The 25,818-nt window shown below is 42.5% G+C and overlaps 3 protein-coding genes and 2 pseudogenes across 3 annotated transcripts; 2 read left to right on the top strand and 3 right to left on the bottom strand.

Moving 5' to 3' along the window:
• Nucleotides 1-3,388: 3,388 nt before the first annotated feature.
• Nucleotides 3,389-5,277, bottom strand: LOC120598295 (spermatogenesis-associated protein 31A6-like; annotated as a pseudogene).
• Nucleotides 4,189-8,709, bottom strand: LOC120598294 (spermatogenesis-associated protein 31A6-like; annotated as a pseudogene).
• Nucleotides 8,655-11,141, bottom strand: LOC120598299 (spermatogenesis-associated protein 31A6-like). Its single transcript, XM_039857064.1, has one exon. It carries the CDS (start codon nucleotides 10,953-10,955, stop codon nucleotides 8,742-8,744), a length of 2,214 nt encoding a protein of 737 aa, XP_039712998.1. The 5' UTR covers nucleotides 10,956-11,141; the 3' UTR covers nucleotides 8,655-8,741.
• Nucleotides 11,142-13,057: 1,916 nt separating this feature from the next.
• On the top strand, nucleotides 13,058-24,010 carry LOC120598300 (zinc finger protein 658-like). The gene is made up of 5 exons (XM_039857065.1): nucleotides 13,058-13,168; nucleotides 16,243-16,369; nucleotides 16,666-16,761; nucleotides 23,358-23,418; nucleotides 23,814-24,010. The coding sequence occupies exons 2-5, from the start codon at nucleotides 16,300-16,302 to the stop codon at nucleotides 23,854-23,856; spliced, it is 270 nt and encodes an 89-aa protein (XP_039712999.1). The 5' UTR covers nucleotides 13,058-13,168; nucleotides 16,243-16,299; the 3' UTR covers nucleotides 23,857-24,010.
• Nucleotides 24,011-24,428: 418 nt separating this feature from the next.
• Nucleotides 24,429-25,788, top strand: LOC120598302 (zinc finger protein 658B-like). The gene is made up of 2 exons (XM_039857066.1): nucleotides 24,429-25,543; nucleotides 25,648-25,788. The coding sequence occupies exons 1-2, from the start codon at nucleotides 24,476-24,478 to the stop codon at nucleotides 25,786-25,788; spliced, it is 1,209 nt and encodes a 402-aa protein (XP_039713000.1). The 5' UTR covers nucleotides 24,429-24,475.
• The last annotated feature ends 30 nt before the right edge of the window (nucleotides 25,789-25,818 follow it).

Raw genomic sequence — 25,818 nt, 5'->3', positions numbered from 1 at the left:
TGGTTATGAGCAGTGTGAAATGAGTGGTCTTATCAAAGTGCACACGTTGGAAAGTCCTGGATATATGAGAAGTGAGGCCTTTCATTACTATCATAATACAAATGTTGGTTAAATGTACAGTCTTCAGAAGTTAAAATGGCCTTTCTCATTAACTTTGTTAGGCTGTATGTATCTCAAGCATAGACTTAGAGATATATCTTGTAATATTTCAAAATCATTTTAAACAATGTCTTTTTTAGCTCTTCAATGAATACAAAAAGGATCCAGACTGTCTCCTGACTCTCAGAAAATGTGCATTTCATAGAATTACTCAAAAATAACCTGTCTTGAAGTATGTTAGCTGAACATTAGGACAGTGTCATATCCTAGAAATGTGTAATCTCATCATCTGAGGGATTACTACATTTTAAGAAAAATAATATTACGTATGATTTTGTCAGATGATATAATAGGAATGTTGCTAGGAATTTGACTTATTTGTAAAAAATCCTCACATTTGTTACTTGTTAAAAAATAAAACAAACTCCCCAATCAAACTGTATGTGCAAAATGTGGTAGTTACCAAGCCCTCTGGGAAGTGAGTAAACATTCAGATGCCTCTTTCCTGGTTTATTTCATTCCTAGAATCCATTTGTTGCACATCGACATTATGTTTCCAAAGTAAACAAATAAGCCATCTCAAGTTCAGGTGTAGCCCCCAACAACAACAACAAAAATATGCGACAGTCATACAATTTGGCTCTGCGATCACTAAAACCGAGTAAGATTTTCTGTCATTGGAGGATGACAGTGTTTTAGTCGTGTTTAAAATTTACGATTCTCAAGCTACTGAAAACCTGCAGAATAATTAATTTTGCAAATCTACATGTGGAATTTGTAATTTTTTTGTTGAAGCAATGACATTACAAAAGAACAAAAATTTCCAAGCATTTCTCCAAGTAGAGAACCCCATTTAGTATGATGGTGACCTGACAATGTCAGAGTGTCTCGAGGATCTCAAGGAGACACAAGTAATACCTCTCTTTGCTGTCAGTTGTCTGAGTTGCGCATTCACTAAGAAGGAATTGTCAGTGGGTGGTGCTCAGGTGGTTTCCGTGAGGCCACATGTGCTGTCTGTGTGTTGTTTCTGGGTCAGTCTATGTGGGAGGTCTCTGTGGGATGTCTCTGTGACATCTCTGTGGGGGTCTTATTATGAGATCTCTGTGGGAAAACAAGAGGGCTCTGGAAGGTGTCTGTGAGAGGTGTCTATTGGGAGGTACCTTTGTGAGGTCTCTGTGTTGTATGTCTCTGTATGTGTCTGTGACATGTCTGTTGTGAGGCATCTCTGTGAGGCCTCAGTGTGAAGAGTTCTCTTTTGGGAGGTGTCCGGGAGGTAGGTCTCTGTGTGAGAAGTCTCTGTTAGGAGGTGTCTGTGTGTGCCATCTCTGTGTGAGAGGTCCCTGTGTGGGTTTCTCTATAGCTGGCCTTACTGTGCCTTATGAAAGACTGAGCAACCACTGATGAGCAGCGGGACTCGCCCCGTCCTGCTGCTGCTTCCGTCAGCATCCCAGTCACTCTGGTACTTTGCTGACAGGAGCATGGCGTGCATGTCCGGCTCCCCCCACACTCAGAATTCACCATTCGGTGCCTGAGACGACCCATGAGCACAGCCAAGCTCGAGGTCCCAGCTGTGAGACACCCTCTCCCAAGCACCTGCGGACCTGGGGCACTTCCTGCCCTGGGTCCCACCCTTCCATAGGTGCAGGCTGCACTGCTGTGCGCAGCCCGGCGGCTGCTCAGGATTGGGTCCCAGAGGCAGGCCCTAGCTCCAGGAAGATCCCGCGGCATGAGAACACCTATGCCCCTGCACCCCTCAACGCTGGTTTTGGTCCCGCACATTGGGGTTCTGACAGGCATTCCTGCTGTCATCAGATCAGGGTTGTCCTGGAACAAGACTTTCCACCACTGGAAGGACCCCCCTGAGCTGGAACCCCTGTGTGCCAAATGTGGCACAAAGTGCAGAATCACTCTAGAGAGATTGCTCCTGGTCTCCCTTTTTTTCTGTGTGGCTTGGGGCCAGAGAGGAAGCAATCTGCACAAGGAGCAGACCACGCAGGGACCAATCCTGGAGTGCACTGTCCATTCTGGACAGGTCACTTCCGCCGTCCCGTGTGACAAATCTTGTGTGGTGTCTTTGTCTCCTGCAGGGCTCTGGGATAAGCAAGGCTAGAATCACATAAGAATTACTACATGATGGCAGGCCAGTCTCTCATCCTTTTAAGTCCCCAACTCTCCCCTGGAGCAGACCTTGGGGCATGTGTTTATGTAAAGGTCACCAGACTGGGAGTGACACTGAGTTCTCTAGTCCTGGCTTTTCCACCTGTTGTTAAGTCATCTTTTCTAGAATTCAGGAGGCAAGGATGTGCAAGCTTATAAACTGTATTGTGGAGACAGTTAACCGTCCCTGACTTGCTGTACTTCTGCAGGTTTGGCCCTAGAGGTGGCTTTTTTATATCTGTGATCTCAGAGCTGAAGAAGGTGGAGACAGGTTGGGACCCTTTCCCCTTCCCTCCTCCCACACCTATAGATGATGGTGGGACATCAGAGCTTCTCAGTCGCTGCATATTTATGGACACTCTGTGTCACTTTGCCTCCTTTCTTGGATCCAACCTTTTCAGTTCTTCACCCACATCCCACCCAAGTTTCACAGTATCGACTATCAGATAGTTACCCACACATAGTCACACCCTGTTCCATTCATCCAGAATTCCTCCCCTGGGGTTAATAGAGGAAAAGGCAGGTCACCAGTGACCATGACCATTCATTCATTTGTGGCAGGAGTGAACACAGCCCTCATCATCATCCTCCCTGAGGCTCACACCTACGCACACACAAAGCAGGAAGTGCCATCTGTCTGGTCTCTACATGTGGGAAAGGCAGAGGTGGGGGAGGGCGAGCTGTACATTTTATTCAGGCTAAGCTGAGAGGGGTTCACAAGGCCATCCCCATCGCAGCCTTCATTAGGTGAAAAGGGATCTTAAGGAGTCTTTAGGGCCCAAGAGATCCAGGGGCAAGATTTCTCTTGCTTCTGAACTCATGGCCCAGCAGCTCCCCACCCCAAAACTTCCTGACAATTCTTGGAGCCTGAGTGGGAATGACCAACCCTGTGAGGCCCCTGTAAACCTATTTCCTACAGCTGCACAATTTCAAAGCTGAGTGGAAGCAGGAGAAAGATGAGTTGAACCAGATCCTCGAGTGGAGTTTTTATGTTTTTTTCGTCTTGTTTTAGAGTAGTTTTTGTTGTTTGAGTAATGAAAGTATTGTGAAAATATCAGGGGCAATGAAGGGACTTGGGGTAAGGAGTAAGCTCGCAATGCCACGATCAGCCTCCGTCCATGCCCCTTTCTTCTCGAGGCCAAAGCACACACCTAGCAAGCACAAGGAAAAGTCACTACACCACCCTTTTATGAGAAAAAAACATATATTGGGGAAAAGTAAATATTTTGAATGTACTAATGAGAAAACGCTTCTCTACATGGACTGATTTTTTTTTTTCTTGGAGACATATTTGCCTACTAGAAAAGCTAGTGAAGCATGGACCATGCAAGACACCTTCTTGAAAAAGACAATAATGCCTTGGGCAATGTGGTTAGTGGCCTGGCGTGCCTCGCATCTTTGGCCTATACTGGCAGGCACTCGCTAGAGACAGTGTCTTCTTGTGGGGTAGAGATGGGAGGCAACTCAGTTCCAGCTGCTCATCATCGAATCTGACACTTTTCAGGGACTGCCCCGTCTGACGTGCCTTTCCCTGATGGACAATTCTGGTCCTAGGAGTCAGCCTGCTGACTGCAGGCCATGTAACTCATCATTCTCGCTTGCTCTGTGTAGAAAAGAAGGCTGTAGTAGCAGAAATACCCACATACTGGGCCTTGAAGTTCCCGTTTGTGCTCCTTTAACTTTGTGGCATGAAGTCCATGGTGAATGGCCATTTTCTTCTCTAGAATCTGTCCCACAGCTGTCATGAGCTCCTGAGCCTCCACATTCTCGCTGTCCATAATTGATCTGCTTTTGACTGGCCATTGGCTCTGGGCAGTGGCTGATCTGGGCTTGCACTTTTCAGAGCATCCTGACCTTTAAGTTTTTTACGGGGGAAAATCCACTGGACAAAAGCCTCATCCTTTTTTTCTGAAGAAGTTTTTTTAAAACACCCTGTTCCTTCTCTGTTATCATATGGAGGTATTTCCTCCCAACAGAGTCTACAGTTTCCGCAGCCTGGACAGAGGGACTCATACCCTTGTCTTGAGAGGTCCCCTATTTCTCAAGCTTTTCTGCATTCTCTCCTGGGTCAGGCCTCCTGAGGTCCTGTCTCTCATAAGTAGGGACAATCATCTTGTTCTGATTCTTCCAAAAGTCTTGATATTTTTTGGTCCTGGGCTCTTGCTACCATGGACTGCTGCTTGGGCAACATAGCACCTGGGAAACTAGCACTCTCTGGGGATGGCACTGAGGCACCTGAGACGCCAAGTTGTCAGCAGCAAGGGGCTTGTGTACGGGACAGTCTTATGGCAGATTCTCTGACTGTACCTTTACGTTGGACTTAAACTCACTAACCACCTCTGCGTTAAGGCATAGCTCTTCTAGATCTTGGAAAACAGTCATTTTAAGGTATAGGGGACTTATACTAGTCCCTGGAGCCTCTAAACTACTCAAATGTGCATTTGTGTTTGGGGACTTTGTCAGCACTTTGGTTCCCAAGATGTCTCTAGACTCTGGTTGAAAAGCAGGGGACAGTGTAGCCTCCCCTGCCTCCCTGGCTTCCTTGGCCCTCAAAGATTGGGGTCCTATGTTCATCTCTGGCACTGTTACCTGATGGCTGGGGTCTTGTGAGGCATGTAGACCACTCTTCCCTCCTGGCTCATTCCTGGACATTGTCGAACCTGGACTGGGCTCTGTGCTGTCCTTCATGGCCCACTCCACAGTCCCACTCTGCCAGGTGAGTGTGACGGCCTGAGGTGGCGACCTGCCCTCCTGTCTAGCCAGAGAGGCCTTTGTGGTCCCATGGTCATCACCAAGTGGGATCTGTCCCAGAGCCCTCTGGATTTCCTCACACACAGGTAAGGGGGCCAGGAGAGGCCTCTCCAGGGTGGGAACTGACTCCTCTCCTATCGCTTTCTCTCCTAGATGGAGCTGAGGAGTCTTTCCAAGGACCTCATCAAACTGGATTATTGAGTGGTCTCCAGGGACACAAGGAGCTGTCCTGACAGGTGTGGGAGCAGGACCATTCCTGCTGTCATCAGATCAGTGTTGTTCTAGAACAGGACTCTCCACCACTGCAAGGACACCCGAGCTGGGCCCCCTGTGTGCCAAGTGTGGCACAAAGTGCAGAATCACTCTAGAAAGATTGTTCCTGGTCTCCCTTTTTTCTGTGTGGTTTGGGGCCAGAGAGGAGGCAAGCGACACTAGGAGCAGGCCACGCCGAGGACCAATCCTGGACTGCACCACCCATTGTGGACAGGTCACTTCTGCGCTCCCGTGTGATAAATCCTGTGTGGTGTCTTCGTCTCCTGCAGGGCTCTGGGATAAGCAAGGCTAGAATCACATAAGAATTATTACGTGATGGCAGGCCAGTCTCTCATCCTTTTAAGTCCCCAACTCTCCCCTGGAGCAGACCTTGGGCCATGTGTTTATGTAAAGGTCACCAGACTGGGAGTGACACTGAGTTCTCTAGTCCTGGCTTTTCCACCTGTTGTTAAGTCATCTTTTCTAGAATTCAGGAGGCAAGGATGTGCAAGCTTAGAAAGTGTATTGTGGAGACAATTAACCATTCCTGACTTGCTTTAATTCTGCAGATTTGGCCCTAGAGGTGGCTTCTTTATATCTGTGATCTCAGAGCTGAAGAAGGTGGAGACAGAGGTTGGGGCCCTTTCCCCTTCCCTCCTCCCATACCTGTAGATGATGATGGGACATCAGGGCTTCTCGGTCGCTGCATATTTATGGACACTCTGTGTCACTTTGCCTCCTTTCTTGGATCCAACCTTTTCAATTCTTCACCCACATCCCACCCAAATTTCACGGTATCCGACTGTCAGATAGTTACCCACATACAGTCACACCCTGTTCCATTCATCCAGAATTCCTCCCCTGGGGTTAATAGAGGGAAAGGCAGGTCACCAGTGACCATGACCATTCATTCATTTGTGGCAGGAGTGAACACAGCCCTCATCATCATCCTCCCTGAGGCTCACACCTACGCACACGCAAAGCAGGAAGTGCCATCTGTCTGGTCTCTACATGTGGGAAAGGCAGAGGTGGGGGAGGGCGAGCTGTACATTTTATTCAGGCTAAGCTGAGAGGGGTTCACAAGGCCATCCCCATCGCAGCCTTCATTAGAGTGAGAAGGGACCTTAAGGAGTCTTTAGGGCCCAAGAGATCCAGGGGCAAGATTTCTCTTGCTTCTGAACTCAGGGCCCCAGCAACTCCCCACTCCAAAACTTCCTGACAATTCTTGGAGCCTGAGTGGGAATGACCAACCCTGTGAGGCCCCTGTAAACCTATTTCCTACAGCTGCACGATTTCAAAGCTGAGTGGAAGCAGGAGAAAGATGAGTTGAACCAGAGCCTTGAGTGGAGTTTTTATGGTTTTTTTTCATCTTGTTTTAGAGTAGTTTTTGTTGTTTGAGTAATGAAAGTATTGTGAAAATATCAGGGGCAATGAAGGGACTTGGGGTAAGGAGTAAGCTCGCAATGCCACGATCAGCCTCCCTCCATGCCCCTTTTTTCTCGAGGCCAAAGCACACACCTAGCAAGCAGAAGAAGTCACTACACCACCCTTTTATGAGAAAAAAAAAAAACATATATTGGGGAAAAGTAAATATTTTGAATATGCTAATGAGAAAAACGTTTTTCTATATGGACTAATTTTTTTTTTCTTGGAGACATATTTGCCTACTAGAAAAGGCTAGTGAAGCATGGACCAGGCAAGACCCTTCCTCGAAAAAGATAATGCCATGGGCAGTGTGGTTGGTGGCCTGGCGTGCACGGCATCCTTGGCCTATACTGGCAGGCACTGACTGGAGACAGTGTTTTCTTGGGGGCCAGGGATGGGTTGCGACTCACTTCCAGCTGCTCATCATCGAATCTGACACTTTTCAAGGACTTCCCAGGTCTGACTTGCTTTTCCCTGATAGAACAATTTTGGTCTTTGGAGTCAGCCTGCTGACTGTGAGGGGTGTAATTCATCATTCTCGCTTGCTCTGTGGAGTAAGGAAGGCAGCAGACACACACACATACTGGGGCTGGGTGTTCCCGTTTGTGCTCCTTTAACTTCGTGGCATGAAGTCCATGGTGAATGGCCATTTTCTTCTCTAGAATCTGTCCCACAGCTGTCATGAGCTCCTGAGCCTCCACATTCTCGCTGTCCAGAATTGATCTGCTTTTGACTGACTGTTGGCTCTGGGCAGTGGCTGATTTGGGCTTGCACTTTTGCAAAGCATCTTGACCTTGGAATTTTTTATGGGGGAAAATCCACTGGACAAAGTGCCTCATCTTTTTTTGAAGCTTTGTAAAACACTTTGTTTTTTCTCTGGCAGCAGCTGGAGGTGTTTCTTCCCAACAGAGCCTACTGTTTTTCTGGCTTGGGCAGAGGAACTCATACTCCTGTCTTGACAGGTCCCCAATTTCTCGAGCTTTTCTGCATGCTCTCCTGGGTTGGGCCACCTGCAGTCCTCTCTCTCATAAGTAGGGACAAACATCTCGCTCTGATTCTTCCAAAAGCCTTGATATCTTTTGGTCCTGGGCTCCTGCTGCTCTGGACTGCTGCTTGAGGCTGCCTTGAGGCCACACAGCATCTGGAAAACTAGCTTGTTTCCATTGGGCACTCCCTGGGGATGGCACTGAGGCACCTGAGAGGCCAAGTTGTCAGTAGCAAGGGGCTTGTGTCTGGGACACTCGTGTGGCAGGTTCTCTGACTGTACCTTTACGTTGGACTTAAACTCACTAACCATCTCTGTGTTAAGGCGTGGCTCTCCTGGATCTTGGAGAACAGTCATTCTAGGGTATAGGGGACTTTTACTGGTCCCTGGAGCCTCTAAACTACCCAAATGTGCATTTTTGTTTTGGGACTTTGTCAGCACATTGGTTCCCAAGATGTCTCTAGACTCTGGTTGAAAAGCAGGGGACAATGTGGCCTTCCCTGCCTCCCTGGCTTCCTTGGCCCTCAAAGATTGGGGTCCTATGTTCATCTCTGGCACTGTTACCTGATGGCTGGGGTCTCGTGAGGCATGTAGACCACTCTTCCCTCCTGGCTCGTTCCTGGACATTGTTGAACCTGGACTGGGCTCTGTGCTGTCCTTCATGGCCCACTCCACAGTCCCACTCTGCCAGGTGAGTGTGACGGCCTGAGGTGGCCCCTGCCCTCCTGTCTAGCCAGAGAGGCCTTTGTGGTCCCATGGTCATCACCAAGTGAGATCTGTCCCAGAGCCCTCTGGATTTCCTCACACACAGGTAAGGGGGCCAGGAGAGGCCTCTCCAGGGTTGGAACTGACTCCTCTCCTATCGCTTTCTCTCCCAGATGGGGCTGAGGAAGTTTTCCAAGGACCTCAGCAAGCTGGACTATCGAGTGGTCTCCAGGGACACAGGGAGCTGAGGGAGGAAAGGCAAACTGCAGAGTGGGTGAGGGTTGTACCTTTTTTAAGATTTTAATGGACTTGAGCTTGAGGGGCAGGCCCCACATGTGCCTCACCCAAAACTTTGTCATACGTGCTTCTAGCATATCTCGAGGAAGGAAACCCTGTGGGAGGTGTTCACCCAGGGTTCCCAACCCTTTAAGATTCCCAAATTCCTGGTTTCCATGTGAGCGTTGGACTTGGGAGAAGCATGGTTGACAGCAAGCCAGGATCGACGCACACTCACGGGGATTAAACCCTCGCTGGTTTGCCCCCAATTCCTGCCTAAATGGCCTTTTGGGATGTTTTCTAGATTTTTGTCTAAGCTCCTCGGCAAACCACTTGTCAAGTCCTTTCTTAAAAGCATCCAGTCATTTTCTGACCCTTCAGAGTCTACTTCCTGAAATGCCACTATAGGCCTTTCGGAGGACCTGGAGAGGTTTTTAGGGACCTTGCTCATGTCTTGCTTTAGCTGGAACCCCACCTTCTGTGCATCCTTGCTGCTTTCACCTGTGAAGGAAGAGGGCCGTGAGGCCCCATGCTTGTCCTTTACCGGACATTTCCCTGGTAATTCGCCCTGAAGCTGCCTTAGTTCCAGAGACTCTTGTATCTTGCGAGGTTTTTTGATAAGCCATTTTTTGTGGTTTTGGATAAGCCATTTTTGGAGGTGTTGCTCCAGTTGCTTCCGGAGCTCTGGACTGATTGGAAAATTCTCGGGAAGGATGGAGCCCACCCAGCTGTCCTCGGGAAGGTTGGGAGTGAAGATATTAAAGACTTCCTGAGATCTTTCGATCACAGACGGCGGAGCCCACCCACTTTCTAGTTGCTTCGGCAACAAGGGCCATTCTGTATTTTGAATCTCAATTGAGGTGAGAGATTTTAGCTCATTCCGGGCTGTCGGGCAAGACACACCACAGGCTCTAATCTGGGATGGAGAAGAAGGTCGTAGGATTTGTACAGGAGATTGGAGATGGGCCTGGGCCTGAGTCAGAGGTGGGGCCTGTAATTGCAGCATCCTTGGAATCAAGGCTTGAGGTTGGAACTCCAGCTGGGGCAGGGGCTGGGAATGGGAAAGCAGTGGAGGTAGTTTAGCCTGCAGATGAATCGGGCAGGCATTTGAGATTCCATTGAATAAGAATGAGGGAGACTGTAGTGTGGAAGAATTCTCAGAGATCCAGGCAGTAGCCACCGGGGATTCGCTGTGCAGAGAGGGGAGACCCCAAAAACGCTGGTTGTATTTTTGCTGTAGATGGTCCCCCAAGACCTTAGGATATGAGAGCTGCTGAGGACTAGGCAGTTGCTCTGGCTTATCTTTCGCGGTCCAGAAGGGTTGGGGGATTGTGGTGTCCTGCTCAGCACCTAGTGATGGCAACATTTTCCCCAAAGAATTCAGGTGGTAGTCTGGGCTCATTTGTTTTGGATATAATCTGTCTTTGTCTTTTTCCTTCGAAATCTTTATCTTGATTCTCTCTGTGACTTGTATCTCCAGGAGATTCTGGTCATCGGATTCGAGTAAGGAGGGGCTAACAGCCTCTACCATTCTGTCTGTGGAGTCTCTCCTGAGCAAGGCCTCTTGTGAGTGGTGGGACAGGTGCTCTTGTTGGGATTTGCACTGTGATGAGTTTGAGAGGCACAAGGCTTTGGCAGCTGCCTGCCACTGAGACGGGGTTAAAATGGAACAGCTTGAGTAGTCAAGGCCTGAGATGGCTGGGACTGCGACAGGAGAAGCTGACAAAGGTGTGTGTGGAGATGAGCTTTGTGGGATGGTCCTGAGTGGGAGTGCCATCAAGTCACACTGAGGAGGTGTCATAGTGGAGTCTGACAGTGGTGGTGCAGAGGAGGCTGTTGGAGGTGGAAAGTGGGCCTCCGAATCATGGAGGCATGAGGTAGAAGGGGAAAGTGCAAGTGGCCGTGGTGAAAGGTCGTCCAGCGGAAAGAAAGGCTCTGGTGGCTGAGAGCCACTCAGGGATGAATGTGAATGAATAGAAATTGAATAAGTAGTAGGACTTTGTGACAGGGCAGAGGCCAGAGGTAGCAGGCGTTCAGTCAGAGGAGCTGGGGAAGCCAACGGGGACATGATGGAAGCAGCATCTTCCACAGGCTCCGCACAGGGCTTGTGGGCTCCCTCAGGAACTGCTTTGCATGCCTCACCAGTGACTTCTTGACCTGAGCTCTGACAAAAGCTGCCTTTGTCAGGGAGCCTTCCCAGGTGGCTGCAGGACACGGAGGCACAAGCTGCAGCCAGGGGCATGTGAAGCCAAGAGGTCCTGCAGGGTGGGCACCTGGTACCTAGGGTCCTCCTCATCCCTGACATATATTCCACAGTGCTCCTGCTGTCTGTCACCCCAGGGTGTAGCTATATCCTGACCCCATTGCTCTCCCTTCCATGTCAGTTCAAGGTGTCCAGCAGCCCAGAGGGTGGCGGACCCGAGAGAAGGGGAAGATTCTTTACCTTTGCAGAAGAGAAATCAGGCCCCAAGTCTCTTCCTGTTCTTGCAGACAATCTCTGCAAACTGGAAATCAAGGGACTGGGTCACGTAGTGAAGTCAGAGCCTGGGGGTCTTACAGGAGGCTAGGGTAATGGCCCTTTAGGGGAGCCACCTTGAAGGGAGGTCTCTGGAGCCCAAGCATTCAAGTCAAGGACAATAATTCCTGACAGTGATGGCAAGGCTCAAGAAAGGTAGAACTTTGTCATTTACAAAATGCTTCCACATCCATTACCCACTGCAGACCACACAACTGCCCCGTGGGGGAGGAAATTCAGGGGACATCTCACAGAGATTTCTTCTGGGATTACTAACGAACTACCTATGAAAGGAAAACACCCTATGCAATAAACCCAACCATTTGTTCCCTATGGCCAGACCATGGAGAACCTATAGAACAAAGACTGAGATTACTGGCAGGCTTTTAATGCTGTGTAGCTATACCATCAGAGGAAAATAGGTAAACAAAGTCTTTAAAAATTCGTGGAAACTAAGAATCACATAATGTAGTGACCTCACCTTTAGAAACAATAGGTTAAGGATAAGACATGGTACGTGCTAACCGCCATGTCTCACTTCTAGTTAGTTATCTGCTAAAAATTTATTAACTAAAGGGATTTACTGGCCGGATCACTGCCTATAGGTACAAAATATTTTAACAATGACGCATTCTGCTTCTGTACCCCTGCTTGCTTACCCACCTCTTAGTTATCAGTTAATGAATGGAGGAGATATAGTCTTTTGTGTAAAGATTAAGGATGTGGGGGATGGGATCGAGGGCTTAAAACCTTTGTGCCCCTGCGTCTCGGGGCTGCTCCTTTGCAAGGACAGCCGCCGGCTAATAAACTGTCTCTTGGACTAGAGCACTCGAGTTGGGCCTGGTTATTTCGGTCACAACAATATAAACTGAATTCCTCAAACACCCGGGGTCTCCCTCATTCTCTTTCTCAGAGAAGGACCACACTCTATGGAGCATTATTCCTTCTCTAATAAATTTCCTTTTGCCTCTAACTCTGGCTTGAACTTTTATTCTTTTGTGTGTGCAGTCAAAGACCCTCTCTCTCTCACTGTAGGTCTTGAGTCTCCACTCAGGTTGATTCGCCCCATCCTGTATATTTTTCCAGGCTAACGATGAAGAGACAAAAGGACATAAACTCGATCCACCCAAGTACACCATGGCTCCCTTATTTTTTTAGAGGGTGCCTGGGAATCAGTCCCAAGCCGTGTAGATCAAGTCGCCTTGGGCATGGTTGATGCCATTCTTGATATTTAGTAGAGGCCAGACCTCTGAGCACAAGTTCATCGGTCCTGTCTATCTTTCCTACTCCTCTTTCTCTAACTTCTCTCAAACTCAGTGCCTCCCATTGGAATTGCAAACACCGGCTGAGGTATGACTTCACCCAGACTCCAAATTAAGACTGCTCAGCCACTTTCGGTCAGATGAGTCTTGGCGAGCGTTCTGTCCCTTCCTTTCAGCTTCTTGCTTTCATTTCCTCTGGGGGCTTGCTACTGGGAAGCAGTGGGCTACAAAAGTTCTCCCGGGCTAATTCCCTGATCTTGCCCCTTAGCCTTTTCCTTGACCCATCCCCTCTCTAGCAGGAACTTATATCCAGGGAAGAGGCAGGATGCGGTTGCCGTCCAGATAAACTCTCCAACCTTGTCCCCTGTCTGTCCTAGCCTCATTTCTCAATTGGTCTGGGACAGCAGAGCAATCTCTAGAGAAAGCCCTAATCGCTTGGATTTGGGTTTGGCCACCACCGACTCTGTTGGGTTTTCTTGGCCTTTGTCCCCAACGAGGCAGAGACATTAGGTAGCTCTCCTCTTCCCCCGAAGAGCTAGACTTCTTTATTTCTCTCTGTCCACCCTGGATGCTCCGACAATTTTTAATTTAGCCCTCATCCCCAGCAGTGTGGGACTAACAAGGTAGCTCTTCCTGGAGGATCTAGCCTCTTCTCCCCTTCTCTTTCTGTTCCTTTTCTATCTGCCCAGGTGTGGCTCTCTTACTCCAAGTTTATGCTTCTTGAAGGTCATTGAGTTTTTGGTATGTGTAGATTGTTTTCATCAAATTTGGAGACTTCTTGGTTATTATTTGTTCAAATACTCTTTCAGAGTATGTCTTCTCTTTGTCTGGGACTCTATGCATTGACTTGTAAACTTGATGCTATCTCATAGTTATTTTTCATCATTTTTTCTGTTTCTCACACTGCATAATTTCAACAGACATATTATACAGTTTGTTCATTCTTTCTTCGACTTGCTCAGATCTGTTATTGAACTCCCCTGGTGAAAGTTTTGTTTCAGTTATTGTACTTTTCAGCTCTTGAATTTCTCTTTGATTCCTTTTTATCGATACTCTTTACTTAGTGAAATATTATTCCTATATTTTTCTTTTATCCTTAGACATTCTTTCCTAGGGGTCATTGACCACATTTAAAACAACTGATTTAAAGTTGTTTCCTAGGAAGTCTAACATCTCCTTCCTTAGGAGCAGTTTCTTTTGATTATACTTTTTCCTGCATATGGATCTTACGTTCTTTTTTTCTCCCCCTTGTTTAATAGTTTGTTGTTGTTGTTGTTGTTGTTGTTATTGTTGATAACTGGACATTTAAAATAACATAGATGAGGCAGCTCTAGAAATCAGAATGTCTCCCCTCCATAGGGATCATCCTTGATATTTGTTCAGTGACTTTTCTGAACTAATTCTGTAGAACCTATATTTTTTGTGGTCTGTAGCAGTAGAAGTTTCTTCAGAAGTTTCGTTAAATGCCTGGAACCAGTAGTCTCCCAGTCTTTGCTTCAGGGCTCTGTGCATGTGAAGGCATTCCTTCAACGTTCAGTCAGGCAGTTTATAAGCCTGTAGTGGCCTTTACTTCTTTCTTATGCCAAACCTCATAGTCACCTAGAGGTTAGGGCTTTCCCATGTCTTTCCTGAGCATGCCGTCAGCCCTGGGCCTATACATAGTTCTATGCATGTGGGTAGCCTTTTAGATTCTCAGGAGTATATCAGAGCTTTTCAAAATCTTTTTTTGCCATCTCATTCTTCATCATTTCCTATTTTAAGCTTCTCGATCAGGCCATTGTTTGCTCCTGCTGTTATCCACCACTTCAGTTAATACCCACCACATAAGTTAAACAAATGCCTTTAAATGTTTGGCCAGATGCTTCTGAGGATAAGACTTTTCACACACTGTATGAGCTCCAAATTAGCACACATAAAGATATCCTTGTAGTGGGGTCGTTCATCGAACTACCAAACAGCCCAAATGATGACAGTTTTTCTGGCAATGATACTTTGATGGAACTACAACCCATCATGTAGTTGCCAGGCTGCAGGTTGGAGCCTGTGGATTCTCAAACTGTGGCAGAGTTTGAGAGGGATGGGAACAGGGTATATTAAAATGATACAACATCACTATACTTAGAGTGATTCAGCCAATTTTCTTGTATACTTCCAGAAATTATCTTTGTTAACTTCTATAATTTTCGCCAGTTTTTTCATTGTTTTTGTGGAAGAGAGAATTTTCTGGGGTTCCTACTTCACCATTTGCACTTCTGTCATTGTTAGCTTAATTTTTTTTTATCCAGCTGTTTATTAAGTCACATATTAGAGAGATTGGCAGAAACGAATAAAAAACAACAGTTTTCTCACTAATGTTTTAGTTTTGGAAAATATAGTTAAATTTTATTTTATTTTTTATATTAAGATAAACTTAATGAGGGGAGTTCCTCATCTTTTATTCATTTGTTTAAGTTCCCAGCTACTGGCTCTGAACTTCACACAAAGAAGGTATTCACTCAGTCATACCGAAGACATGAGTGAGGATATAACCGGATACATAATACTGGAAAAAAACGTGTTTCTGTCCTCTTGTCTCTTAATCTACTTCCCTTTCTTTCTACTGTTTACTTGCGATAAGAACACTTAACATGGGATCTACCCTCCTGACAAATTTTTACATGTACAGTGCTGTATCATTCACTAGTGGCATCACGTTGTGCAGCTGATCTCTAGAACTTAGTATTTTGCACAAGTGAAACTTTATACTCATTGAACGGCAACTCCCCCGGCTCCCTCCTCCCACCCCCTTTAAAGTCTTTGTTGTGGAAACTTTCTCTTTTTTCAGTTTTCAATACTCTACTCCCTCATGATTCCATTATTACCTTCAGAAAAGTTCTTCTCTGGCTTTGTGGCCTCTACTTTTTCTGCCAGCCTCCTTAATATTCACGGTGCCTCAGATGCTGTTTCTGGTACTTTTTTTTTGTCCAATCCCTATGTGCTCAAGTTGTTGTCTGACTGCTTCTGTTAATTTCCATGACCACCTAAATTGCTAGTGTCTCCTTAATGCTTGTCTTTGTCCTAGAGCACCCGTCTGTGTTCTAAAACCATGCGTAGTTTAAGGGACAGTTCCAGCTTTTTGTTCTACAGACTAGTCAGTAGCAGCATGAACAGGTCTGTCTCATGAAAACTTCTAAGATATTTTTTTTTGTATGTCTTAAATATCGGTATTTGGCACCAGCATTCAAGAAGCTGCTCATACTGCTAGATTGGGTAGCTAATTGGTTACTGCTTCTGCTGATTAGATCTTTCTATTTATATCTGTCGCTGTTACTTCAGTGTAGGCAGTGTTCTCATACTAGTCTGTTTGATTCCATCTCCTAGGTAAGTCATCCTTTGTTCTCCATGAGCTCTAGATTTATATATCTTTATACGTTTATTGATACATAAGTTCAATCATGTACGGGATCTCCACAACTTACATGTACTGTTTCCTTGGCTCCCATTATTTATGGTATTGATGTCCTTGGAGGGATTGAACATCTTAGGATTCTCTAGAATTCTCTAGACTACCCAGGGTAATCCCTCGGGACGTAGAAGAGTTGTAGGAACTCTTTACACTGAAATTTTTCATAAAAATATATGAATGAATTACAGTACATTACAAACCCTTTTAACTAATTGAGTAACTCCAAAGTTAAAGACAAATTAGGGCACGAGTAGACATTCTTTATAGCTATTTGTTTTAGAGCCTTAAGAGTACACAGGAAAATAGTAGTTCTCAAAGGTATTTTCTTTGTCACTTAATTCTGAACTTTGAACAAAATGTATTATTGCAGGGATCAGTGTCGTTCGAAGACGTGACTGTGGAGTTCACCCCAGATGAGTGGCAGTACATGGGCCCTGCTCATAGGACCTTGTACAGAGACGTGATGCTGGAGAACTGCAGCCACTTTGTCTCCATGGGTGAGCAGGCCTTACTATGTGACTCCCCTTGGAATTCAAATCCTTTTTGTTGTAATCGTCAAAACACATGGACCCTTTGTAGAGATTAATGTTGTTCAGGCTTTTAAGAGGCCTGGGTAATTGAAACCTTTAGAGAAACAGAAACGATGTTTGTGTCATTGCTTTCCCATTGAAAACTGCAAATGGGTACTTTCATTTTGCTCTTGCTGCTATATCTTTCTCCACCTTCAGAATCTAAAAAGCACGTGGATCTGGTCTATATATAAAGTCTTTGTTGTGGATTGTTACGTTCACAGGGTATTGCATTACCAAACCCCAGGTGATCTTCAAGTTGGAGCAAGGTGAAGAGCCCTGGTCCTTAGAGGAAGAATTCCCAAACCAGAGGTTCCCAGGTGAGTGAGCACGGACAGAAGGAAACTCCTGGGGTAGTTAGACTTTAGAGGGAACCACTTTCCAAAGTCGTTTTTCCTTTTAAACAGCTTTATTGAGATGTAATTCACGTATCATACAATTTACCCATTTAAAGCATACAGTTTTGTGGCTTTTAGTATATTCATAGATATATGGAAACACCACAGTCAGTTTTCTTCACCTCAGAGGGAGAAACCCCATGCCCTTTAGCTATTATCTCCTTATTTCCTGCCGCTTTAGCTCTGGCAACCACTAATCTACTTTCTGTCTGTATAGATTTGGGTATTCTGGACATGTCAATGGAATCACACATTATGTGTTCTTTTGTGATTGGTTTCTTTCACTTTGCATTACAAGGTTCATATTGTAGCATGTATTAGTACTTCATCCTTTCTTGGCGAAATAATATTCCTTTGTCTGGATATACCACATTTGTTTGTCCATTCATCAGTCCGTGAACCTTTTGGCTGTTATTGAGTAATGCTGATGTAAAATCCATTTACAAGTTTTTGCATGGACATGTGCTTTTATTTCTCTTGACCATATAGGTAGGAGCGGAATTTCTGGCTATGTGATAACTCTGTAGAACTGCCAAACTGTTTTCCAAAGGCGCTGTATCATTTCATAATCCTAATGATGGCATATGAGGGTTCTAAATTTTCTACATCTTCACCAGTACTTAATTATCTCACTTTTTGATTGTAGTCATCTGAGTGGATGTGAGGTGCTATGTCATTGAGGTTTTGATTTGCATTTCTGTATTAGTCAGCTGGACCGGCAAAACAAAATACCATAGCCTGGGTGGCTTAAAAATCAAATTTATTTCTCAGAGTTCTGGAGGCTGAAAGTCCAAGAAGAGGGTGCCAGCAGGGTTGATTTGTGGTGAGGCCTCTCTTCCTGCCTTGCAGATGAGCACCTTCTCACGGTGTCCTCACCGGGCCTTTCCTCTTTGCATTCATGGAGAGAGAAAGGTGTCTGATGTTTCTTCCCGTTTTTATAAGGATATCAGTTCTACAGAAATAGGGCCTCTCCTTTATCACGTTAACCTCCGTTACCTCTCTAAAGGTCTTATCTGTAAATGCAGTCACATTGGGAGTTAGGGCTTCAAAACATGAATTTGACTGAGACATAATTTAGTCCTTAACTATTTTCCTGATCACTAACGATGCCAAGCAGTTTTTTCATGTGCTTTTTGGCCTTTGTCTAATCATACTGATTGGCTAAAAAAGATATCCCTCAATAGTATGTTAGAAAGGTTATAAAATAAAAGAATGGTAAAGTTGTTAAGTCAATAAAAATAAATAATTTAGGGTCTAATATTCTGTTATCTTTCAGGTTTATATTTAGGCAATAAATTCATTATCTTTAAAGAAATCCTGATAGCGCAAGAGTATTTGAATAGCTGCACTAAGCAATATGATATCAATGATCATAAAACAAAATATGAATTTCTAAGACTTTAAGATTCGCTTGAATTATGAGATCATAATTCTTCACTTAATGTTGTCAGTAGGTTCCTGGAAATTGACTTAAGTGAAATGAACTGTAATAAAACCACCTTTATTACAGTCTTGACTGATATAAAGAAGAACTGAGTTGTTAGGGCAGAAACATCACCAAACTTCAAAATAAAGATCCAAAAGACTTCTAATATTACCATTGATGTAAATCTGAGCTAGACATACATTTAAGAAAGATTAATCATTATTATCTAACCCGCTTATTCCAGTTCCGTTTTTCAGGTGGCCATATCCCCGCAGCTCAGCTCAAGGCAGAAACCCACCCTGGGCAGGATACCATTCCATCTCAGGGTGCATTCACACACCACGCGCACTCAGACATGGGGTTAATGTAGACACACCAGTTCACCTAACATGCACATTTGGGATGTGAGAGGAAACTCGAGGACCCAGAGGAAATCCACACAGACGTGGGGAGAACATGCCAACTCCACACAGACAGTGGTCCTTGTAGGGAATTGATTTTTTTTCTCATCAACGTTGTAACTAAATGACATTTAATGAAAGGAATTTATTTGAGGACCTGCTGTACCTCATCTGATGGAATAATAAATCCTGTGGCATATTTAATAAATATGGCTATAGAAGATATAAATGATATTTGTATTAAAGTGGACCACATAGTTGCATATGTGTATGCTGAAATTAAAGGACAAGCCTTTCAAGTTCCCTTGGAATTATCATAAGACAGTGAAAATATAGTTTTATTCTAAACACCAATAAATTCAACTAATTAGAATCACCACAAATAATATTCTCTCAACATAGTTCGATAAATGTAGAAAGTAATGATAAAATGAGTAGACAAAAAACCTTGATATGGAACTTTGGAAAATTATCTCTATTAAACAGTATATTAAGAAGGAAATCAATTTCAAAATTGCATGACATTTAGAAAGTAATAAAAATAAATGTGCATACTAGAAACTTTTAGTTATAGCTGAATTAGTGAACAGAGGTAATTTGTAGTCTCATTTATATTAAGAACCTAATCAAGAGCAATAACAAAAATATAATAATGAAGAATTTAAAAGTGAAATTTAAAATTGATCAACTGGAAGACAAATTATAGACTATATCTTAGAATAAAGCAATGAAATGGCTGCAACTTTAGTTAATCCTAAAAAAACCAAAAAGCACTTTTCCATAAAAATTCATGTGGAGACATACTTGTAAAGATGTAATATCAAACTAAATCCCTTTAGAAGAGCACTGTGGGAGGACTTGCTTTATTAGATATGAAGGATTTATGTAAAGCTCTGAGTAGTTAAGTAGTTTGCAGCTGGAGGTGGGATAGTTTAATAAATTAGTGAAACAAAAAGTTCAGGGAAACAAATATGATCCATAGACAATTGGTTTTGACATGTCCACTGTCCTATCAGAACAGTGGGTAAAGAATCCTGAGGTAAACTTATGGGTCAAAACAAAAAATCGGATTCAGGTGGCTTAGAGCAGAACTAGATATAGTCTATGTGATGTTAAGGAAAACATGTTCATAACTGTGCTTAGGAAAAGAATAAGATAGAAAGCATTAAATGAGAATGATGGCATAAACATTCTTTCCTATTCACTAACTACAGTTAAATACTTAAAATTATACATAAAAAACCAATAAGATTCTGAAAAATGGAAAGAAGAATGAAGATGAGGTAGTATTGCTGGCACTTAATGGAATACAGGGTGGTTAGTACAAGCAGAAGGCCAGTGAGAGTCCGATCTCTCAACCCTGCCCAGTGTTAACCTTCTCTATCTCCCATGGGTTTCAGTGGAGGTTTAGTGGGGAACCTCTCCCCACTTGACAGTAGTGAGCTGCGCTCTACTTCTGTTGGCATGGTTTCAGAGAAGTCTGGCTGAAACTGAACATTAACATTAATAAAGTACAATTTTTAATTTTCCGTAAGGACTATGCTTTTGTCGTCCTGTCTAGAAATGTCAGAACTCTTAACAGATTTATTCCTGTGATTTTTTTTTTCCTAGAAATTTTTAAATTTCACATTTTACACTTTGTGTTCCATTTGGTATTAATTTTTATAGAAAGTATGAGTTATATGTCAAGTTAAAATTTTTGAAAAGGGAGTCCAGTTATTCTAGCAGCGTTTGTTGAAAAGATTATCATTTCTCCTTTGAGTAACATTTGCATGATCTTAGAAAACAGATGAGTGTATATTTGCATTGCATTTCAGTATGTGTGTGTCTAAGATTGCATTCTATATGTCTGAGATTGCATATTTCTGTGGCGTCTCTATTTATCTCCATATCTTTCCTTATGCGAATACCATATTAACTTTCTTACACTAGCTTTTTAATTTTTGACATCAGGTAGTACTGAATCCACCGGAATTTTATGTTCAGATGACTTTATGAATTTTAAAACAAGCTTCTGATATTTATAAAAATGTTGGAATTTCAGCTTGAAGTGCATTGACTATAAATCAAACAAAATCAGCATAAAAAATATAGTTTTCTAATTCCTAAATAACATGTACCTCTCTATTTAGTATTTCTTTGATTTCTTTCATCAATAGTTTTTAGCATACAGATACCAAGTGGCGTGTATTGGTGCTATGGTAAATTATGTTGTGTATTTGATTTCAAATTCCAGTTGATTATTATTTGTATATTATTGGCTTTCATGTATTGGCTTTGTATTTTGCCTTTGCTGAAAACGCTTATTAGTTCAAGGAGCTTTTTTAAAGATCATTTTGTGATTTTTCTGTGTAGGCTTACTCTGTATCTTTCATTTTCATTCTTGCCTTATTGCATTAGTTGGAACTTACATTGCTGTCTTGAGTAGAAGTGCTGAGAGTAAACCCCCTTGTCTTTTCCTGAGTCTTAGGGTTAAAGCATTCAGGCTCTCACTCTTAGATGTGATGTTACCTGTAGGCTTTTCGTGGATTCCTTTTATTAGGTTGATGAATGGATTTTGAATTTAGTGAATTTTTTTTTTCTGTAATTGATGTGATTGTGGTTTTAATCTTTAGACAATGAATATGGTGAATCACATTGATTGATTTTTTTGAATGTTGCAACAGTTTGCATTCTTGGGATGAATCTCACTTGGTCCTGATTTATTATTTATTTTAATATAGCACTGTGTCCTTTTGCTTACTGTTTTTCAGTATTTTTACATTTATGTTATGAGGAATATTACATAGGGTTTCTTTCTTGAATTGTCTTTGGTTTTGTTATGAAGATAATACAGGCCTCATAAAATGACTTAGGAAATATTCCCACATCTTGCATTTTCTTGAAGAGATTATGTAAAATTGGTATTATTTCGTCTTTCAATGTTTGGTAAAATTCACTAGTTAACACCATCTAGTCCTAGAGCTGCTTTTTCAATTACATATTTCTTGACCACATATTCAATTTCTTAAATAGATCTATTTGGCTTATTTCTTCTTCATGAGAGAGTTTAGTAGTTTTTTGTTTTCAAGGAATGTGTACATTTTATGTAAATTATCAACTTTATGGGCATCGAATTTCTCTTAATATTCTTTATTATCTTTTTAATGCCTATTATGTTGGTAGTTATATTTTCTTTTGCATTTATTTCTGATACTGAGAATGTGTCTTCTCGATTTTCCTCCACTGGCTTTTTATTATTTAAAAATCTTTTCAAAGAAGTAAGCTTTGGTTTGAGTGTTTTCAATTTCATTGTATCCTCTGATCTTTATTATTTTCTATCTTTTGCTTTCTTTATATTTCACTTCTCTTCGTATAGTTTCTCAAAGCTTAGGTAACTGGTTAAAGGTCTTTTTTTCCCCTAATGTATATAATTTTAAACTATAAATTTATCTCTATAAACTACAAAATTATCTGAGTACTACTTTAGCTGTATTTCATAAATTTCTATAGTTTGAACAGTTTTAGATTTCATTTACTTAAAAATATCTTACTTTTTTCTGAGATGTCTTCATTGACCCATGGTTTAATTGAAAGTATATTAATTTACAAATATGTTTTATTTTTCCAAATAATTTTGCGCACCTGATTTCCAGCATAATTTCTTGATGGCTTGAGATCACACTGTATATGATTTCTCTTCTTTTATAAATATTTGTTTTATAGCCCAGAATATGATCTGTCTTTATGAACACTCAAATGCATTTGACAATAATGTGAATTCAGCTGCTTTTTAATATATTGTGTCTTTGGTTTTTCAGGGTATGGTTTTCACAAGTACTGCTTCATCTCTTCTAGTTGTAATATTGGGCCTACTGTGTATTCCTGCCTTTTTTTTTTTTCTATACTTCTTTTTTTTCTTTTTTTTCCCTCCTACCTGCTCTGAGTTAGCCATGAGTACCCTAAAGCAACAGATTTGTTCCTCTTGCCTATGCAGATTTTATAGAGTAGATAGGAATATGTTTCCAGGTGAAATTTTGGCAATGCCTGCTGTTAACCATGTCCAAGAATTCCTTTTGAATGGGAATTTCTCAGGATTCTTCATGACCATTTCTATGCGCTCTTGCTGTGGCTCGTGGCGGAAAATTTTGCAAGAGTGTTCACATCCTTTATATTTATGGCAGAACCACAGAGAAGAATCTTGTCTTCCTTTTTCTTTTTCTTTTTTCTTTTTTTTTTCTTTTTTGGAAGTAGGGAGGCTTGAGTATAGTGGATATTGTCAGAACAGTTCTTTGTTAGACCATCTTTTCCTCAGATCGTTGGCTAGAAGGAACAGGCTTTTCTTGGAACTTTTTTAGTCTCCGCCTATTGTTGACTTTGGTTTGCAGGCTTTTCCAGCAGGCCAGCACGCAGAAAGAAAATCTTGGAATTCTCTGTAGTGCCATTTCTTAAGTCCTAAAGTCCACCTTTCCATTTTGTAGCATCTTCATTTGTTTGTTAATTTTTTTTTTCATCTTGGCCAGCACTGAATATAATAGCTGTTTTTTGTTTAAACGATATGGATGAGGAGAGTGTGTGTGTCTGTTTCTGTGCATGAATTACTAATCTTTTGAAAATTACCAGAAACAATACAATAGATAACAAAACGTGGCCTTAAGCTCCTTATGAGAAATATAAGGTTCATAAGATACTTTCAATTTTTCTCATTTTAGGATATTATAAGGTTGATGTCCACATTGAGGGGAATCAGGAAAAACAAGAGAAACCATTGTGGCAAGTAATATTCATTGATAACAAAACACTGAATAAAGAAGGTCAGAAAGTTTTAGGAAAACGAATTAACTTGGATTCGATTCCAGATTTTTCAGGAAAAATGCCTTGTAAATGTGACTCATGTAGAACGAGTTTACCATTTGTTTCTGAATTAATTATTAGTGATAGAAATTGTTCCAGAAAGAAGGCCAATTACATGAATGTCTGTGAAAAGTTACAGTTTGTTATTAATCATGAGAAAACTCATACTGGAGAGAGGTCTTACAAATATAATAAAAACGTGAAAGCTTTCAGTCTTAGGCAGGATCATCAGAAAATTCAAACTCTGGAGCAATCTTCTGAATGTAGTGAGTTTGGAAAAGTTTCACATGATGAGACTGTTGTCTGTGTTACAGCTCAGAGTTCTCTAATAGGAGAAGAATCTTGTCAGGATTGTGAATTTAAGAAAAACTGTGACAAAGCAACTCTCTTTAACCACGCGAGAACCGGCACAAAGGAGAAATGCTTTGATCTTAATGAATGTAGTAGATCCTGTGACAAAACCACCACTGCGAAATACAATCAAGTTCACATGGTTATGATGCACTATGAATGTAATAAAAATGAAAATAACTTCAGTAAGAATTCACCCCTTACTCAACCTCAGAGAGCTGCTCCAGGACAGGCTTTTGCAAGAAGTAAATGTGAAGAAAACTTGAGCCAGAGCTCAGCCCAGAAAACACCAACTGGAGATATGTACTGTGTTTTTAATGGATGTTCAAATGCCTTCTTCCAGGAATTAGACCTTAGAGTATATCAGAGAACTCAAACAGAAGAGAAATTCTGCAAATTTGATAAATATGGAGAATTCTTGCATCAAAACTCACCCCTCAGTGTACATCAGGAAAGTACCACAGGAGAGGAGTCATGAGAAAGTAATAAATGCAGGAGATTATTTTACAAGAATGCACACCTCATTCAGCATCAGAGGACCTGCTCAGGGGAAAAAACTCAAGGCAATGAATGCGGGAAATCCTTTTGTTCAAATTCACACCCTATTCATTATCCTGGAACTCATATGGGCGTTAATCTCTATGCATGTAATGAATGTGGGAAAACTTTTTGTCAGACATCAAACCTCAGTGAACATGTGATAGTTCATAAGGAGAAGCCTTATGATAACAATGGATGTGGGAAATCTTACAAGAACTCTGCTGTCTTAGTACACCACAGAACACACACAGGGATAAAACCCTATCAAACTAATGACTATGGGAAATCGTTCTCCAAAATTGCACAGCTCAAAGAACATGAGAGAATTCACAGTGGGGAGAAACCCTATGAATGTATTGAATGTGGGAAAACTTTCTCTAACAAGACCCACCTCAGTGTACATCAGAGAATTCATACAGGGGAGAAACCCTATGAGTGTAATGAATGTGGGAAAACTTTTGCTGATAATTCAACCTTCAAAGCGCATCACAGAATTCACACAGGGGAGAAACCCTATGAGTGTAATGAATGTGGGAGGTCTTTTGCCTATATATCTGTTCTCAGAACACATCAGAGAATTCACACAGGGGAGAAACCCTATAAATGTACTGACTGCGGGAGATCTTTCGCCCATTATTCAGCCCTCAGAGCACATCACAGAATCCACACAGGGGAGAAACCCTATAAATGTAATGGCTGTGAGAAAACTTTCACCCGTGATTCAGTCCTCAGGATACATCAGAGAATTCACACTGGGGAGAAACCTTATAAATGCAATGAATGTGGGAAAGCTTTTGTCAATAGTTCATCCCTCAAAATACATCAGAGAATTCACACAGGCGAGAAACCCTATGAATGTAATGACTGTGGGAGATCTTTTGTTGATAATTCAGCCCTCAGAGCACATCAGAGACTTCACACAGGTGAGAAACCTTATAAATGTAATGGCTGTGAGAGAACTTTCACCCGCAATTTAGCCCTCAAAGCACATCAGAGAATTCATACCAGGGAGAAACCCTGTGAATGTAGTGAATGTGGGAAAACTTTCTCCAAGAAATCATACCTCAGTGGACATGAGAGAATTCACAAAGGGGAAAAACCTTATGAATGTAATGAGTGTGGGAAAAGTTCTCATAGTTCAAAGAATTCCAATGTGGGAAAACCTTCTCCCAGAAATCAAACCTCAGTAGACATCAGAGGGTTCACAAAGGAGAAAAACCTTATGAATGTCACGAATGTGGAAAAACTTTTTCTCAGAAGGCAACCCTCAGTATGCATCAGGGAATTCACACAGGGGAGAAACCCTATAAATGTAACGAGTGTCGGAAGACTTTCTCTAGTACTTCAAACCTCCGAGCACATCTGAGGTCTTGCACAGGGGAGAAACCCTATGAATGAAATGAATGTGGAAAAAGTTTCTCTCTGAAG

This window comes from Pteropus medius, unplaced genomic scaffold (genome assembly GCF_902729225.1).
Source record: "Pteropus medius unplaced genomic scaffold, Ma_sr-lr_union100, whole genome shotgun sequence".
Taxonomy (NCBI): Eukaryota; Metazoa; Chordata; class Mammalia; order Chiroptera; family Pteropodidae; genus Pteropus; species Pteropus medius.
Note: the sequence above shows the minus strand (reverse complement) of the source record. Positions and strands in the feature narration are given on the sequence as shown.

Excerpts from the sequence above, each read along its gene's own strand:
- LOC120598299 (XM_039857064.1), bottom strand. The coding sequence starts at position 10,955 with ATGTCAGGGATGAGGAGGACCCTAGGTACCAGGTGCCCACCCTGCAGG.
- LOC120598300 (XM_039857065.1), top strand. The coding sequence starts at position 16,300 with ATGGGCCCTGCTCATAGGACCTTGTACAGAGACGTGATGCTGGAGAAC. Across the intron at positions 16,370-16,665 it reads CAGCCACTTTGTCTCCATGG|GGTATTGCATTACCAAACCC; the intron begins GTGAGCAGGCCT and ends TTACGTTCACAG. Across the intron at positions 23,419-23,813 it reads AAACAAGAGAAACCATTGTG|CTCAGAGTTCTCTAATAGGA; the intron begins GCAAGTAATATT and ends TCTGTGTTACAG.
- LOC120598302 (XM_039857066.1), top strand. The coding sequence starts at position 24,476 with ATGGGCGTTAATCTCTATGCATGTAATGAATGTGGGAAAACTTTTTGT. Across the intron at positions 25,544-25,647 it reads ATAGTTCAAAGAATTCCAAT|AAGGCAACCCTCAGTATGCA; the intron begins GTGGGAAAACCT and ends ACTTTTTCTCAG.